We start from the raw sequence: 17,500 nt of genomic DNA on the forward strand, positions 1-17,500 counted from the left end.
GGTGCATTAAATGCCGTACCCAAGAAAAGTAAGCCTCCCTACTATGGCCATTCTGTTGGTACGGTCTCTAAATTCTGCCAAAACGCGCTTGTGTCACACCAAAATATACGCAAGAGTTTGTGGCGTATACGAAAGGTGAAGTGAATGTGTGAGGTGTGGGGCCGAGAGAGTCAGTTGGTAGATGGAAATAGACTAAGTCAGGAGCTTAATATGGGCGGTCCAGACGCTCAGATCTTCCAATCATTCAGGACGATCGTGCTGTCTCCCTCGTTCACAAGAGAAAAACGGCCTTAGTAAGCCTCCCTACTAAGGCCATTCTGTTGGTACGGTCTCTAAATTCTGCCAAAACGCGCTTGTGTCAGACAGTTTCTACACACAGCCAAAATTTGGCGGCTAAAGTCAAAAAAAGAGAACTTCATTTTTCCAACATTTTGGAAAAAATAATGGCAGATGGAGACAAATCTACATCTACGGTACGGCCTACACTGGAGCGCAGCATTATGTGTCTGCCGATCAGCTTAAAGCATATTACATTTTAAAAAAAGCTGTTTGCAGGTGTGTTAAAGTTATTTCGCGATGATTCTGTAGTTTTTCTGAAGTTCTTCTTTTCAAGCGTCCCTACACACACCATTATTTTTTTTATATGGAGCTTTTTACTTTTGCCGACAATTTTGACTTTAGCCGCCAAATTTTGGCTGTGTGTAGAAACTGTCTCACACCAAAATAAACGCAAGAGTTTGTGGCGTATACGGAAGGTGAAGTGAATGTGTGAGGTGTGGAGCCCAGAGAGTCAGTTGGTAGATGGAAATAGACGAGCACGGACGTGCCAGACAGTAAAGCATTAAAGTGAGGTGACAGGATATCACAGGGGCACAGGAGTTCACACATAAAACGCAGCTAAGTCAGGAGCTTAATATGGGCGGTCCAGACGCTCAGATCTTCCAATTATCCAATCGCATCGTCCAATCTAGATCTGAAGCGCAATGAACATTTGCAAAGGTCTCCCGTCTGGAATAAAACAGCCAAAACATCCAAATGTGCAATGCTATTGTACGATCTGATTGGTCTGAGCGTCTGGCCCGCACTTTACGCTTCGTCTGTCGCCGGCTTATGACTTCAGCTGGTTCTTTAATACACTTTGGCCGCGGTTATGTTTTGACAGCATCGATCCCGTTCCGCAGCGTGCGTGCTTCGAAAATAAAAGTCCTAGCGATTTGTGCCGGAAAAGGATACGCGGAACGACGACGACACCTGCAAACTCCACCTCTAAATAATGGCCGATCCCGAGTCTGTTAACGGTGTCGATGATGCCAACGACAAAAAGCAGAAGAAATCCTCCAAACACGATAGCGGAGCGGCCGATTTGGAACGTGTGACGGACTATGCCGAAGAGAAGGAGATCACCTCCCACAACCTCTGCTCGAACGTGAGTATCTTGCCGTGCCCTTCCATGTCCTGAAAAGGAGCGTAGTAACTGTTGGTCACCTTTGTCCACAGGCCGCAAATCTGTTCGAAGCCAAGCGGAACAAGGAAAATGCAGAAAAGCTAGCGAAAGAACGCGAGCTGCAGAAGGTGCAGGTGAAGAAGGAAGACATCGAATTGATCGTAAGTAACCCGGCCGGCGGCTAGTTTCCGTGCTCGATCGCTTACCGTAAGTAATGTCTTTTTGTTACGCAGATCCGCGAGATCGAAACAACCCGCTCTAAAGCTGAACAAACGTTACGGGAACATCGAGGGGACCTGGTTGCCGCTCTGGAAGCTCTCACGAATTAGCCCCGCAGCCCACAGCATCAGGTGCGCAGAATGTGACTATTGTTTTTTCGTCGTCTTTATCTTGTAGGCGAGCCGGTAGTTTCGATGGACCGGAATAAAACAGGACCCCATACAAGCTGCTAGGAAGAGGAGTTTGCCTCCGTTTCTTTTTTATTGTACAAACATTACAAATAACTTACACCATTCATTCAGGTTTCCGCACAAAGCTAACTCGTAAGCGGCCGGATCTTTACATGTAAACCGTTTTATCGTCGTTACTGACTAGAGGAATATCGTAGCTTCGGGTTTGGGCAACGCTTTCTCCTTCGCCCTTTCGATCAACTGCCGGCGATTGGATGGGCTTATCCGGCTCAAACACCTGATTGTCGATTCCCTGCAGTTCCTGTGCATCAACCGTACTAGATTCCGTCGTCCCGGGTGACGAAGACTCAACCGAAAGCTGGTTAGTTAGGGGAATATCGATTACTGCCACTCGATCGTCGCCAGTCGGTTCTGCAGTATAAGGTGGCGGATTTTCCGCCAAAGACATCTGAAAGTAGAAGATGTGGTTTGGTCAATGGCGATTGTTCGATGCCAGTTTGGCTACCCCGGCATACCGTGTCGCCCTCGTAAGCCGGTGGAGGTCCACTTATCGGAATCGGGCTACGCTGTTGTGCTGCTTCCTCCGGCGGCGGCGGTGGTGGGCTGGCAGGTGTGTTTTGCTGACTATTCTGCCGCTCCATTTGCCGCTGCTGGTGCTCATAGTTGTGTCGTGTTTCGTATTTCGGGGGACGATCACGCAATCGACGAACCACTCGTTGCTGTATGGAGGAAAGCGATACACGGCTGACCACCGATTGTCGGAATTCGCTTGGTGCCGTTTGGTTATTGCTGCGTCTGGAAGAGTATGTGGAATGCTGTGTAGTCTTTGTCTACAATTCGCGTGTACACTGCACGCCATTATAGGGTGCACGTTACTTTACCTTAAACGAGAACGAAGAGTTTTGTAGAGTAGAAAGCTTAGGGATATCACACCCAGTACCATTGCAGTTGCCAAGGCAACTTGGGCCGCTGTGAGGAAAAACAGTGACTCCTGAGGTCTGGAAGCAAAAAGAGGATCACAAGTTTCAATCATGCTCATTAGCTACCTCATTGTAACGATCGAATCTACTCGTTTAGAGTTTGATTCTTACATGCAATTGCCATTACTATCTACAGCGCACCTTTGACAGATTCCCCGGTAGCATACCAACGCATCGGTCATGCAACAACCGCGGCAATGCAGTCCTTCACCCGGGCATGGTACACACTCGAATGTTCCGAGGTCCTCAAAATGTGGCTTACACTCGCAGAATTGGTCGTCTTTACATATTTCCGTTGCGTTACTACAATGCCGGTCACCACATGGCAACAGCGTATCGCTTAAGGCTAACAATTAGAAAATAAATTAACACCCTTCGAGCTGTGCAATGTGGCGGGAAACTCTTTGTTCTTGGCACTGAACGAGAAGATCCCGAGATACTACCTACCGGCCATCAGTACATTCGATGCGTCGGACGGGGTGCCCCACAGCAAGCCAAAGCAAACAAGCAGTGCGAAGTAGGCTATCTCAGTGTCCATCTCTGTGTGTTCACGGGCAGGATCAACATTTTCTGCAAACGTTAAAGTATCTAAAAGATTCAAAATGATAACGGCGGCGAACAGTGTGGGGATTCCTCACAACAGACACACACTCTCTCCTCCTCTCTCCCACTCTCTTCCTCTCAGTGTGTACTAGCAATGTCTCATCGCTGGACCGATAGCTGCGAGTACAACAGCAGCATCGGCAGCTTCTCGGGTCACATTTCACATAAACGCGAACGTAGTGCGGATATGGGCAGGGCAGAGTGTATCGTTGTTTTACGCCATCGCAATGCCCTTATCATTATTACGTACTTGTTGCACTGATCAACACCGGCCGTGCAGCACAATCGGGCTATGGAGGATGAGCAAGTGAATCTGGGTACACGATAATCAGCTCTTGTCCCTCTGGTTGGGGCCCGCGTCACGGCACCGTACAACTGAACCTGAAACCGAAACGTAAACTGATGGTTCGCTTCAAACCCGTGTGCCCGTACAGCCCGACCGAGGTGAGTTCTAAGACTGAAGGAGGACCGTCGCAGGAGTGTTTATCGGCCTAAGTGCCTGCCCACGACGCCCCTAGGCCACTCTATGGCTGTGTGATGGGAGCGCAATATCAATATCTTGGTTGGGTAGATAGATAGGAGTAGGCCTCTTATCAGCAGTATCACCCTCCCACCGCCGGCTGTACGCCGAATGAACGCGAACCCGGTTCCTTCATCGATAAAGTTTGGTGACATGTGCTCGGCCCCGACGGGCTAAGGCCTAGGCTACATGAGGAATAAAAAGTTGCCCCTGCGATAAGATTGGTTAAAACTGGCCATGGATCCTGGCCCCGGGACGTTTGCACGTTACAAACCCCAATCTGCCAATTGCCTCTCTCGATTCGTTTCGTTAAAATTTCCATCCTCTAGCGCCGTACACGCCGCGCTCTTCCGCTGCATGAATTGGCAGAATTGGCGTCGCAGTTGATAGCGCGTCGGTGCACTATCGGACTCGTTCGATGAATTGAATTATCGGTCCCGATTACTCGAGCAATGGTCGTTCAAAATCATCCGTTTACTAACATTGCGTCATTATCGAGTAAAGGTGTGGCGCAATATGCGAACTGGGAACGGTTGATACGGATCGTTCACAGACTTAAAACGTTCTGTCTTCACTTCATTTTGGTTCGTCTTAATCAAACATTCCGACCAAAATTGGGGAAAGTGAGGGCACGTCCTGTGGAAGAAGGCACCGAGCCTCGACCCCGACTCCGGCGCCAGCACTCCGCCTTGAGCGCGATTAAAAGTTTGAATCACCGCGCAAAACACGATGTTGCACGATTCAATACTGCTGGGTATCTAAATTTACTTTTTGCACAGGGCTGAAACATAAAAACATAACTATTAGCACATTGGAAAATTATTGAGGAGCTGTTCTTAAATCATAGCCAAATCTGTTTTGAAATCCACTCCGAAACCCCATTATAAGTACCCTACGGAAGCGCATGGGTTACGTTAGCACCAATTATGAGTTTCAATCAAATTCATTCATATATTTCTGAAAATTATGCATGTTTTTTACACTTTTACTTTCGGATGACCTCATAGACGCGATTTCATCGTTCTTTTTTTACTTTCTTCGAGGTAGTTGAGCATGTCCGTTAATCCGTTGTTGTTCTGGTGTGATTATCTCGTTTTAGCAGGAATTCACAGGATTGGACGAGCTACTAGCAAGAAGGAGAAGGATAAGTAATTTGGCCTCGTGATATCGGTAATACGTGCGTTCCTTTGAAAATGTCCCATTCTATCCGGGATGCTCGCGCACTTACGCGTGTGATGGGTAAGTAACATTTTACTTTTAATTTCCGATAGTAAGCTTCCAACATACTCATCTGTTTCTTTCATATTATAGGCACGGCGGATACTAATGCCACAGATGCGTTGTTTGATGAATGATTTCGTTAAAGACTCGCAGGAAGTTTTCCATCTCAACCGGGCAGAACAGATCCGCACTAGCTATTACTGCCACATACTTTTGAACATTGATGGCGAGTCGAAACAGCACGGTCTTGAAAGTATAGATTGTTTTGAACAGCACATGACCAGCATCGAAACTCCATTGCCGTTTGTTGCCGGGATAACGTATTTCTCGGTAGAGGACATACGCTACAAGATGGTGTGTTTGGTGCACCTCGATAAATACGTTCTGTTTCGTTTGTTGGAGATAAATCAGAGTGATTTCTAGTATTAAGTCCAAACCGTCCAACGGTCACAGCGATGGTTGTCGCTGGAAAACAGGCGCTGCGCGACGAAGCGGCTGAAAAAATGTTACCAAACGACTATGAGCAAAATAAAGAGTCCCATCATCAGTTCAAACGGCAAAGACATCTCGCTGGTTACTTGCAACATCCGAAAAAGAGGATTCTCGCTAAAATTCTTGCGATCCTTCCCTCCGGTTCGGGTCGATCGGCGGAAAACTTCGGGAAAACATAGTACAAGATGGTAGAACTGACAGTTGAAAAATCATCGCGAAACGCGGAACCTGCCAGTATAAACACAACATCACGCCAGAAAAAAAAGTTTAGAACTGACTGCGCTGTCAAAGGTTTGTTTATAAAATGTGTGGAAAAAGTGGACGCGTCGATGAGGGCCGCGGTTGAGAGACGACGAATTATTTGCAAGAATCTCGGATAGAAGTGAAGGCAGCATCGCGGAATTTCGGTCACTCCATCCGACCGGTGTTCGATGGACTTGCCGTGCTTGCTCTAACCAGCTTTCGTCGATCGGGGAATCGGCAATATTGTGGTGGTGGTTTGTCACCACTTGGGAGTGATGCAGAGTGGCTGTGCGGAGCATCCGGAACCGGGAAATGCGAGTTTTACTAGCGAATACTACCAGAAACATACACGCGACGCGCCTTAACTTGCGTAAGTAAAGCAGCCAGTGCTCGTGGTCCCAAACTCAGGCCCAAGTTTGTTGTTTAAAGACGACGCCTAGCGCGTAGGCGAAAGTGCTGTGACTCGGAGAAAGTAGCAGCAACCATCAACATATCCTGCTGCCAGCAGTACGTTTTCCCCGTGTTCGAGATGGGCTGGTCACTGGCATGCCCCTGAGCTATGGCCCACGATCTTAGCCCCCGCGAGTGATTTGATTCTTGGCCCGTTCTTCTAAGCAGGCACCACCCCGCACTGGTTACGAGACGGTGGTGTCATCTATCATCAAGGGAAATCCAGGGCGAGAGCAGCGGTGGTGAAGAGAAAGGCGCGTTCCCCGTGCCAGATTTGTGTGTCGTCGTCGCTTCGATCGTTTCGGATTCCGCGGGGCGCTTTCGTTAGTTCGTTCCCGTTTTCTTTCTTTCCATCCACGCTCACCACGGCTGTTGGCTGCTGAGATGCAATAGACGGACAAGCAGGCGCCGTTTCCGTGCTCCAGTAGTAAAATCCGAGGGCGCGCGGCCCACACCAGCCGCTCTCTAGTGTTGCGGTGGCCTTTCTCTTGTACGAAGCCGTGGCGCGGGGCGGTGCGGCAACATCCTCCATCCGTTGTGTGAGTGAGAGAAAGGTGCTAGTAAGACGAGAGAAATCGTCGTTTGTTTTTCTTTTTGATTTAGCGCCGTCGCTGTCGGCCTACTAGCTACCGTGCCGTCGTTTAGTGAACCATTTTCTCGGTAGTGCATACAGTAGTTGGCTATGTTTACGTAGTATTCTGCCTCGGTATCATCGCTCGGATTTTGATTCTAATTCACTTCCCCCGCCACTAGGTTCCGGCTGCGAGCAGGCGCCACCAATGTCGAGGCCACCAACTTCATGTGTAGTGCGGTAGTGCATCGAGAAAAAAAGGAGAGCATCGACACTTTCAGCTGATGACGAAGCGTCATTCGTCAGCATCGTTGCCGTCATCCGTTTACTATTCACGCAACGCAACCCACCGATGAGGAGTAGGATGCATACACCCTTGCGTACTACTACCGCACTGGCGTCTGTAAAAGGCTGTGATTGCTACCGTGCTAAACCGTACCGTGCCGTGATAATAAAAGTGTCGCGAATCTCAGTTTGCACCGCTGGGCAGTGCGAAGTGTGCGAATGGTAGTTGAGAAGGTTGCTGTGGGAAACACATAGAAAACAGCGGAAAGTCGGTTGATGTTAGTTTGTTTTAGTTAAGAGCAGTGTGTGCTCCCCCGCCCAGGAGGAAGGTGAGACGCAGCAAAACACGAAGAAAGAGGGATCAGCGTCGAAACGCACAGTGGGGAGGAGAGCAAGTGCAAGTGCACCACATTTATACAGCTAATCCATTAGTGACGGCGAAAGTGGTCTTCGCTGGGGTAGATTCCACAAGCTCCGGTGAAGCGCACTCGCTTGCGCACAACGATGCTGCTGCAAACGCTCGGTTACGAGTCCATCTGGGTGTACACGATATCGGTGATCGTGATGGTGAGCATGGTGACCGCGCTGCTCTCGTGTCTCTGCTGTCGACGGAAGCAGGAGATCAAGTAAGTGACAACGTTTCCCCCTTTCCCTTACTGGTTGGATGGGTTATATGTCTGTTAGAGCTAGTAGAAGTATGCATGCACGTTGGTTGGTCAACAAAAATCATTTTCTTTCAACCTATTGCTAACTGATAATTTACACCTGCCCTCGCCTCAATGTTAACTGTTGCTTCGAATACATTCCCACTCAAACCTTCCTACCATCTCTTGCCTCTGTTTGGTTAGTATCAATCATTCGGGATCATTTGGAAAATGCAGTTGATTCACAATACCGCCCAGTGTGAGTCAACTGCATTTTTGAACATTTCTACTTAGTTGGCCATGAAATATTACGCACGCCAGACACGGTTCCACTCGCATACTAGGACTCGCTTGCTGATTCACCGCCCTTGGCCTCGGTCTTGTGGCGTAAATGTCGTAAATTGGGTCATCATTCCATATTATGTTGTGTTTGTCGTTACATTACAATCATGCTCTTGTTTCTATTGAGTTTAGTTCATCTAACATCTTTTATGATGGATTTCTTCGACGATTTCTTAACAGTAATTGAATACGTATAATGTACTAATATAGTCGTAAACCATTTGAATAAAACAACGTTATCATGGTGTACTAGAAACAGGTTCTTTTTTAAACTGACTAATTCATAGTCCCTGCCTCTTGCACCAATAACCCTCAATCAATGCCCGCCAACTATCCGGCTAACACTAACTTAACAGAAACTCACCTCATGATTGCAATCAAAGACTTTAAGAATAGTTTTGTATTGGATGTTTCTTTTTTTTTTCTTTTTCTTTTCTTTTTTTCTTTTACTTATGTTTGTTTGCTGTATTTTGTTGTTTTGTGTGCGTGTTTGTATGATTTTGTACCTGTGCGTGCATTTACATTACCTGAACATGGATCGGTTGCTCAAAAACAAACAAAAACAATGTCGTCTCTGAACCATCCTCAACCGTGCGATGATGGTGCTCACATGATCATGATCATACCAAATGTCTCACACCGGGCACACTCCGCCAGAAATGATCTCCTCGGTCTGGAAGGTATGGTAAAGCTCACGAATCCCGAGGACACACTAATGCCCTCGGTGAATGGCAGCGCGGCAAACAACGTCTCCGGTAACGGGGTATCGGGTACCCCGACGGTCACCTCTCCTGAGCTTCTGCCGGTTACCGGATTTGGATCAGAGGTGGAACAGAATAGCACCAGCAAAAGGTTTGTTTCTCTGTTTTCAGTAGCCGAGCCGCTAGAGTCTCCGGTATGGCAATTGCTTGTGTTTGTCTTCTGATTAAGAAATTTTAAATTAGCTTACAATTGATCCATTGAAGAGTATTGTGCAAACAAATGTTACAAAATGTCTCTCTCTCTCTCTTCAACAGAACATCGAACGCACCGCACCGTAGTCTTCCGGATATTCCCATTGCAGAACCGGTCGGCGATAACAATTCCGAGCTCTACGCGACGGTCGGTGACAAGGTGCAGGATTTACCGCAGGGCAGAAGTCGTAAGTCGTCGCCTAACACTGCTCAACGCACAGCTTGTGCATATGCCGGTTAATGTAAGACGCAATTAACGCGATGTTTTTTTCGATCCTAATGCAGCCAACACCAGCTTGAAGAAGCAAACGAGTGTCTCGCAGCATAGTTCCATCAGCCAGGCGGACGACATTAGTTCCCCTTACGCACGGGTACGATCGCCACCGCATGCGTACGATAAGTTGCGCCGGATGGAGCATCCGTACGCGCAGGTGATACAACCTGGTACCAGCGGCGGACCAGCCGGAAGCAGTGGCGTCAGTGGTACAGGAGGAGCGAGTACCTCAGGCACCGGAAACGCTCAGCTGGGCAAGGGTATCCGTTCGAAACCACGGGACGGTGTCGATGATGATGATGAAGAGGAAGAAGAGGATGACGATGATGAGGAGCTGATGAGTCCGATATCGCGACGTGAATCCGCACAGAATTTGGACGATCGAGAAGTGTCCACGGCAGTAAGTATTAGTCGGCCGCCCTGCGGCTGCTGCTTTTGCTAATAGTTTGCTTTTGCGATTGCTTCGCAGGACATACCGGCAGCTTCGGCGATTGCGGGACGCGTGTCAGCTAGCCAGGACTTACCCTACATGACGCCACCGATCGTGCAGCCACCGACTCAGCACTTTAGTGGTGACTCACAGGACTCGTCCAGTATGTGTCCAGACTGTGTTGGCGTTGGCGTTAGGTGAATCGTTAATAACCCGTATCCCAAACCGTTCCCTACTTGCAGAAGGATACACGAGCATTAGTGTACGGGAACCGTTGGCGAATCTATTACCACAGAACCATCCTGCCTCGCAGCAAGTCGGTGGTGCGGCTAAACGAAGGCAAATACTGGGAGATTCACATTACGCGACGGTTTCGGATGACTCGGACGAGATGTATGCCGCGATCGATGATCCCAGCACGCCCGGTGGTGGCGATCTGTATACGAGCGGATCGGAGACGTACGCTCAAATTCAACCACCACCAAACGCCGTCACGGTAGCGGTCGAGATCAATATGGGGGCGTCGAGTCGTCCGCTGCCTCCACCGGTCAGCATCACACCGAACGATGGTCTCGATGGTGGTACAGCGGCAGTAATCGGCAATCATAGGCTCAGCAATCACAGCACTATGACAGTGGGCAGTGGTGGTGATGAACATCCGCCACTTCCGGTTCCTCCTCCCCCTCCCCCACTCTCTGCTACCATTCATGGCGAAAGCGCTGGAGGACTCCGTGCTTCGCAACCACACGTTATTCAACACTCCCGGCAAGCTTCCAGTTCCAGCTGCACCAGCTCGGTAGGAAACCTTGGTTCACCGAAGCCGGAAAAGCGGCAAGCCAACAGTCCGCTACCTCCGACACCAAAGACGCTCAAGCATCAATCCAACAGCAGCAGCTTCTTCAGCAATTCCAACCAATCGATGACGGTTGGTGGTGGTGGTGGTGGTGGTGGTGGCGCAGGGGAAGCCGACAGTCCTATTGCCAACGGTTCGATCATTAGCAGTAGTAGCGCTGCTAGTAAACCGAAGAAAAGCCCTTCCAAAGATCTGGAAGGCATGTACGCAAAGGTAATAATCCGCGGCGGGGTGGAACGATGGCAAACCATGGTTCTCTGATGGCGTATTTTCATCGTTTTCCAGGTGATGAAGAAGAACAAATTGTCGAAAGTGCCGTCACAGAATGCATCACCTGTACCGTTGCGCAAAGATGGTACGATCGATGAGCAGCAACATCAACAGCAACTGCAGCAGTTTCTGGCCGATTCGGCGTCGGATGCCCTAAGTAACGGTGGTGTCCGAAAGCAACCTATCTTTGCGAAGATGTCAACCGTGCAGCACCAGCATCATCGCCATAGTGACCAATCGGATGATCCTGGTTACGATACGATCGCTACTGGTGGTAAGCCAGTACAGCAACAACCCCCCCCTCCTGCCGATTATGCCAAAATTCAAAAGCTCAATCGAAATGCTCCCTCCAACAGTGTGACTCAAGGTAAGAGAGGAATAGGGAGTACATACGAAATGTACTAAAGGGCCGATATTTCTATTAATGGGCATTTTCTTTCCCATTTGTTGCAGTTGACTCGGTACCTGGGTACGAAAGTTTACCGGATGGGCGTGGTAGCATACGGCCAGATCCGGGTTATGAAACGTTGAACCGATCGCCCCGCACCGAGTCGGATTCGGATCCCAATTACGAAGTGTTACGACCGACCACAGGATCATCGACCAATGTGCTTGCAACGGTAGCGTCGTCAGGGAAAACGTCAAACGATCCGAACCGTGATAGTGATGGGTACAGCAGTATACGGGAACCCGGTGCTGGCAATCGGTCCGCCAACGGTGGTACGGCTCGTAATCGTTTAGACTTCGGTGCTGCCGGGCACGGCGATGACGATACGGATGGAAGTAGTGGTGGTCGTGGTGGTGGTGGTAGCGTGCCTGGTTACAGTAGCATACGGGAAACGCGAAGAGATGAATACGATCCTGGTTACAGTGTGATTTCGGAACGGAAGAAACCTCCACCGGGACATGATTATGCTAGCATTACGGAGGAAGCAAAACGACGGAAACCGAACATTAACAACAATCTCGAACCGGTCGATGATGATTCGGACATTTATTCGAGCATTCCGCACACGCTATCGTCCGGTACGCTAACGCTTCCGTCACCGGGGCTTACGTCGGCATCCGCTTCGATGGTAGTCAGCCCGACCGGTATCTCGTCCCTTGGTGTTGCCGGCACCGGTGGGGATTCTGGTAGCGGCACTACTAACTACTGCACCATCCCGGAGCGACCGGGCAGTGGTGGAGTACCGGTGAGTACCGGTCCGAATCTTTCCTCATCGCCCGGGTATTCGAGCATTTCGGAAACACGCACAACGCCCTCCTCGACGGACGGGGACGGCAGCACCAGCTCACCGGATCAACCGATCGGATACGGAAAGCACAACAACAGCAACAACACCAATACCACCACCGCTAGTATCACTACGAACAACAGTCTAAGCCGCCTCTCGAGCAACTACGAGTCGCTGACGGGTAGCGAGTCCGATCCAAACTACGAATCGGTCAAGTATCTCAACGTGAAGGAAAACCCTTACGAACGGTTGCACAATGAGGCTGGAGGAGGTGGTGGTATTGTGGTGGCGACCGATCCCTTACGAAAATCCGTTACCGTTGAGTCGTTCACGACGGACTCCGATACGGCTACACCAACACCGAGCACCGTTGGTCCCGGCGATCCAGCAGCAGCAGCAGCGGTAGTGACTACTAATGCATCCACTCCACCCGTCAGCGACTATTTCCAGGTGTAAGTGTGAATACTGCAATACTGGAGAGACACACTCGTATTGATTCAACGCGCGTCCAGACGGTAGTAGATCGTATATATGTTTAAGGACGAATTCGTTCTAGTAGGTTGTAATTGATCTATTAGAGAAAGAAGGTGTGTAGGTGAACCGTTGATGATCCATATAGATAACTCAGTGAAAGACACAAAAGTTGCAATGCAGCTAGGTCGGCTTTCATCGATAGTGACCCATCGGTGACCGACCGCGAACCCACTCGACTGGCTGGCTGAACGAAGAAGTAGTGGCCTACTAAAGCAATCCCACCACTAGATCATTGTGTATAAGGAAGAAAAGGCTGTACTTAGATTTGCTTGCCAGCTCTAGTAGTCACTGGTGTAAAGCGACCGGTACAGTCCGGTTTGTATGCAGCTCTTGCGCGTGACAACGAATTCGTCTCTACGTCTCAGCCAAACTGAGACAGCATAGTTCGTGTGATAGACGTTTTTGATGAATAGAAAACGTGTTTTTTTTTACAAGTCACAGTCCTAGACTTGATATTGAGACGATCGCAAGATCGTTAGAATATCGCTTGTTTGGCGATATTTTCGAAACTATTTTCTTAGTTTGTTTGCTCGCTTTAAATGTGCAGCTTGCTCGTCGCTTGTGAAATTGAAAAAATGCCTTCAAAAGTTTTTGGTTGCTTTAGGATGGTCAGAGCGTAACATCCACCCAAAAGCCTGTCTGTATCGGTCTCTGGATTAATCTAAGTAGACCGGGTGTGTGAATAGATATTTTCGAGCTGCAAATAGTATTGTATTTGTGTGTGTTGTGTGCTTGCTATTGCTTCAAGCTCGTTGCCTTGAGAAGCATTACTATTGTGAACGGTAGAATCCTCCGGATTTGTATGTACCTTTATTTATTTACCCTTCTCCTGGCCCCAGTGCACCACGTTAAGTATCGCAGGCAGCCTGTGGTTTTTTTCTTCTGTAGACTAAGAATAATTATTATTTTGTTAATAGTCTAATACCGACAAGTATTTTGTTTTATCCGTATTCCATCCTTTAAAACCACGGCGAAATTAGATGAGGTACCCCTCTGTTGACAGTTATATAATTTTATTTATACAGCTTTACTAATAATACTTTATGATGGACCCCTTCACTGTGTAGGTTTGCACCATCGTATCTAACCAACTACCATTTGAGTTAACTGTTTGAATAGTTGTGCGCGCCCATCAACATAGCCGCAATGTTGTAACATTCCCCGAGGGCGAGCTTTGCTACGCCGCATTCGGCATCGTGAGGCAAGAGAGCAGTAAATGGGAAACGAAAATGAAAACTAGCGTGTATAGCAGCGATGCGACATAGTTTGTAGGTTAAACTATTGTGTTTTACAATTGAATCAAGGGAGAAAGCAATTTGAATCTTATACAAACGAAAGATCAGAATGGACGCGTACTGTTTGCTGAGTGAAATTTATCTAAAAAAAATAAGCTGGGAGATCTTATTAAAAGAACTACTTACGAGAAACACTCCTAGAAGGTGTACCTAGAATGGTTGGTAAGGATGACACGCATGCACACAATGCCAGTAAAGTGAAACAGGACTCATTGCCTCAGGTGGGTAAGATTTTTGACTTGTTTCTTTTTTTTTATTAATTTCGTGCTCATATTTCTGCTACACGGCGCGCAATTGTTTTGTGGACACAAGATTTCCCTACATTGACTTTCATCATTTTCTATCCCTTAAAACTACCGATACCCTGACTCCCTTGCGATTCCACCGGTATTCTCGATTCGAGTTGCGACGCTATACAACGTTTTACGGCGGTGGATGCCGACACTGTACGCAATTTAAAATGTAGAACCGCGTACATTCTCCTCCCCTAACTTCACCTGCAATGGAATGTTCATTTCGTTAGATCGAAAAGCGCAGTTCTCTCAATTCTTTTTTGTTTCGAAATAGAAAAAAAAGGACATGGACAAATGAAAAGAACTGGAACCATTCATTCACTCTGAAACACAGTTTTAAAGTATGCCCTCATTCACGCCTAACTAGACAGCATCGCAATGCATTGCCCGTGCGACGAGACCCTGAGTGTCGGTTGGCTGGTTGGTTGGTTGGTTTGGGTTCAGGTAGTTACTAGGAATCGAAGGAACCTGATTATCGAAGAGCCGTGTTTTTTGCTGCGTTGTTGTAGTTCTGTGTCTGTGTGTGCTTGTGACTCGATTGTTCAGTTCACCATTGGCTACTTTTCTTTGTTAAAAAAAAGGTTACGAAACATCGACGCTCGTGGCCTACTACAGTTCATCGTGTGCGCGATCTTTCGACTGATCATCTTGCAGTATGCAGGCAGCCGGCGTTTGCATTCGATACTCGTACTCGCACCGGTTTGGTTCCGTAACCGCTAGCACTCTTGTATCCAGACCGCACTCCAGGTGGACGATGGCAGAACGATGAGGTCCATTCCAACATGGGGCACCGTTCGTGTAGTGCATGGTACTATAATCTCCTTTGTGGCCCCATTTCTCCCACGTACCCAACCTGTGGAGAGCGAAGGGGAGAGAAAGACATAAATAAGTTAGCTTTGATCCGTAACCGACTCAGATCTGCTCCGAGTCCGCCATCAGTTACCTCGTTTCGGCACCACCGCTTCTCGGTTGCTGAACCGCTTTATCGAACGGGCACAGCTTGTACACGTACTCGCGATCCTCAAAGTTGAAGCACTCGCCATTGAGCGGGGCGAATTCTTCCTCCCGGCCATAGTCTTTGTCGAGCAGCTCCTTGATGTTGCGCATTTCCTGGTCCATCTCGCGCACATGTCGTTCCGCTTCCGAGTGCTGGTTACGGGCCTCGTTCGCTTTGTTGATCAGTTCCTGCGTTTCCGGATCGTACTGTACCGGTGGTGGTGGTGCTGGTGCTGACCGCTGTTCATCCCGATCGTACTCGGTGCGCTCTATCTCACCTTCCCCTACGTCATCCTCTTCTTCTTCGTCATCCAGCTCCTCGTCCAGTTGGCCCTCGTCATCGTCCACGTGGCCCTCGCGCAGATCAGCCTCACTACCCTCCAGCTCGTAACCACCGTCTTCCGATTGCAGTTCCGCCTGTTCCATTTCCTCACCGGCCGGTGCCGGTGGTTTGAACAGACCGGAATCCATCATTAAGAACGGTTTCACTCGTGGCCAGCACAGCGTGACGAACGTCTCGAAGTCGACCTGGTCCCGCTCGTCCAGGAAGAAGCGTGCCTCATCCTCCGTCACCGCACCGTCGCGATTGCGATCAAACACGATCCTCGTCTGCAGCTCGACCAGCTCCAGCAGATTGTTTTGATTGGAATCGAACTTTTGGAACGTCTCCATTGCCTCGTCCCGGTTACTGTGTGCCGCGGCTTCCTCCTTCAGTCGCTTCGCTTCCTCCTCCCGATCGCGGTACACCTTGAGTGCCGCGTTCTCCAGCTCCTCCGCCTCACTCTTCAGTGACGCTTTCTCATCGCGTAACGCTTCCGCTTCCGCTCGGCTCTTTTCCAGCTCGGCCAGCCGTACCCGCTGCTCATCCTTGAGGCCACGGCCACGTTGAGCCATCTCGAGCCGCAGCGAGTTGCCCGTTCGCAGCATCTCGCCCCTCTGCTTCTCCCGCAGCCGATCCTCTTTGCCCAGCTCGCTGCAACTGTTTACGCAGTTGGCCTGCGACGCGTACTCGTCGGACGCATCGCAGCAATCACAGATTCCATCGTTCACGCGGGAGCTGGGGATGTTGAGGGACTTGTAGCCGGCGTTGGTGCAGTGAAACGTAGCTTGCGGGCAGGCGGCCGTCCCCGGCTCATCGCTGCCGTCGTCACAATCACAGAAATCGTCGTTGATTTGCTCCCGGTGGATCACCTTCCGGCCGTCCAGGCAAACGAACTGGCCACTGCCGGCACGATCCTCGTACAGGATGGCTTGCGAAATGGAAACACCGCGTGGTCGCGGTATCTCAGTGCGTGCCACCCAGCCAAAGTGGCCAACCGTGGCGGCCATCAGCAGCAACCAACCGGCTGCTCCGTGTATTTGCCGTGTGAACATTTTGCGAGGTTCGATTACCGGCTTACTTCCGTTGCGTGAGTTGTGGCAGAATGATGGCAGTATGAACGAACGCCGCTAGCGCAACCCCTGCCAACTCTTACGAGCTTAGGCTGTGCAAATTTACCGTTATAGATCGTTCCTTTTGTGTTCTCTAATCACCCGTTTTTCGGCAGCCCAACTTATGTGGAGGAAAAAGGATTTCCCAGCGAGCCACAAATTCGAGGGCACGCAAACGTCACTGACGTGTATAAACACTGAGCGCCACACTAGCGACACCAAGCGGTAAGAAAATCAATGAGACCCGGAACGTTGACTGCGCCAGTGTATTTGACTCATCTTGGTCAAGTCGCGTGCGAGCAAAGTTCCATCTTAGCCATCTTACTTTTTTGAGGTTCGGATCGACGTACGGGACGCCAATCTTTCCCTTGAACACCTCCAGTAATCCCGACAAATACTTGCAGGTTGGAGGCGTCAGGTGCACGGTATCGAAGGACAATATCGTACCGGCTTTCGGTTGGAGGCCATCTACCTCACCGCAGTCTTCCAGTATGTATGAAAGAACGCTACCAACACCTTCGAACTGAAAATGACACTCTTCCATTGCGACTCGCACGTTCTGTAGGTTCGGCAACAGAAAGCCCCAGGTTTGTACCGTCTCGAAATGGACCAAGGGAATACATTCTTTCTTGAGCTTGTCGACAAATACTCAGATCTATTAAACTCAGGAAGAGGTTGATCATTTCCGTCCCCGTGTTCACTGATACGTTCTTGGCGTCCGTTAAATATTC

General features: G+C 49.2%; 4 protein-coding genes across 8 annotated transcripts; 2 read left to right on the forward strand and 2 right to left on the reverse strand.

Annotated features, from left to right (window-relative positions):
* The first annotated feature begins 1,158 nt into the window (after nt 1–1,158).
* LOC126570469 (huntingtin-interacting protein K) lies at nt 1,159–5,715 on the forward strand. Of its 2 annotated transcripts, XR_007607841.1 has the most exons (5): nt 1,159–1,426; nt 1,498–1,605; nt 1,678–1,794; nt 5,060–5,196; nt 5,269–5,715. XR_007607841.1 is itself a non-coding variant. In XM_050228246.1 (3 exons), the coding sequence occupies exons 1-3, from the start codon at nt 1,274–1,276 to the stop codon at nt 1,771–1,773; spliced, it is 357 nt and encodes a 118-aa protein (XP_050084203.1). In that variant the 5' UTR covers nt 1,159–1,273; the 3' UTR covers nt 1,774–1,899. The 2 variants fall into 2 exon arrangements, 1 of the variants encoding a protein (XP_050084203.1); XM_050228246.1 differs by lacking the exons at nt 5,060–5,196; nt 5,269–5,715 and having other exon boundaries at nt 1,678–1,899.
* LOC126570467 (uncharacterized) lies at nt 1,891–3,916 on the reverse strand. 3 transcript variants are annotated; one of them, XM_050228244.1, is made up of 6 exons: nt 3,688–3,916; nt 3,282–3,422; nt 2,946–3,180; nt 2,736–2,852; nt 2,370–2,649; nt 1,891–2,302 (listed from the first exon to the last, which is right to left on the reverse strand). In XM_050228244.1, exons 2-6 carry the CDS (start codon nt 3,370–3,372, stop codon nt 2,003–2,005), a joined length of 1,023 nt encoding a protein of 340 aa, XP_050084201.1. In that variant the 5' UTR covers nt 3,373–3,422; nt 3,688–3,916; the 3' UTR covers nt 1,891–2,002. The 3 variants fall into 3 exon arrangements, with proteins under 3 accessions (XP_050084201.1, XP_050084200.1, XP_050084202.1); XM_050228243.1 differs by having other exon boundaries at nt 3,282–3,404; nt 3,688–3,915; XM_050228245.1 differs by having other exon boundaries at nt 2,976–3,180; nt 3,282–3,404; nt 3,688–3,912.
* A 274-nt stretch (nt 5,716–5,989) lies between the features above and the next one.
* Nucleotides 5,990–14,183, forward strand: LOC126573516 (uncharacterized). 2 transcript variants are annotated; one of them, XM_050233689.1, is made up of 9 exons: nt 5,990–6,283; nt 7,117–7,845; nt 8,863–9,057; nt 9,222–9,346; nt 9,444–9,832; nt 9,902–10,025; nt 10,105–10,928; nt 11,001–11,352; nt 11,439–14,183. In XM_050233689.1, the coding sequence occupies exons 2-9, from the start codon at nt 7,724–7,726 to the stop codon at nt 12,674–12,676; spliced, it is 3,369 nt and encodes a 1,122-aa protein (XP_050089646.1). In that variant the 5' UTR covers nt 5,990–6,283; nt 7,117–7,723; the 3' UTR covers nt 12,677–14,183. The 2 variants fall into 2 exon arrangements, with proteins under 2 accessions (XP_050089646.1, XP_050089647.1); XM_050233690.1 differs by lacking the exon at nt 8,863–9,057.
* An 83-nt stretch (nt 14,184–14,266) lies between these two features.
* On the reverse strand, nt 14,267–16,949 carry LOC126573517 (glucosidase 2 subunit beta). Its single transcript, XM_050233691.1, has 2 exons — nt 15,286–16,949; nt 14,267–15,195 (listed from the first exon to the last, which is right to left on the reverse strand). Exons 1-2 carry the CDS (start codon nt 16,710–16,712, stop codon nt 14,952–14,954), a joined length of 1,671 nt encoding a protein of 556 aa, XP_050089648.1. The 5' UTR covers nt 16,713–16,949; the 3' UTR covers nt 14,267–14,951.
* Between the last annotated feature and the right edge of the window lie 551 nt (nt 16,950–17,500).

This window comes from Anopheles aquasalis, chromosome 2 (assembly GCF_943734665.1).
Source record: "Anopheles aquasalis chromosome 2, idAnoAquaMG_Q_19, whole genome shotgun sequence".
NCBI lineage: Eukaryota > Metazoa > Arthropoda > Insecta > Diptera > Culicidae > Anopheles > Anopheles aquasalis.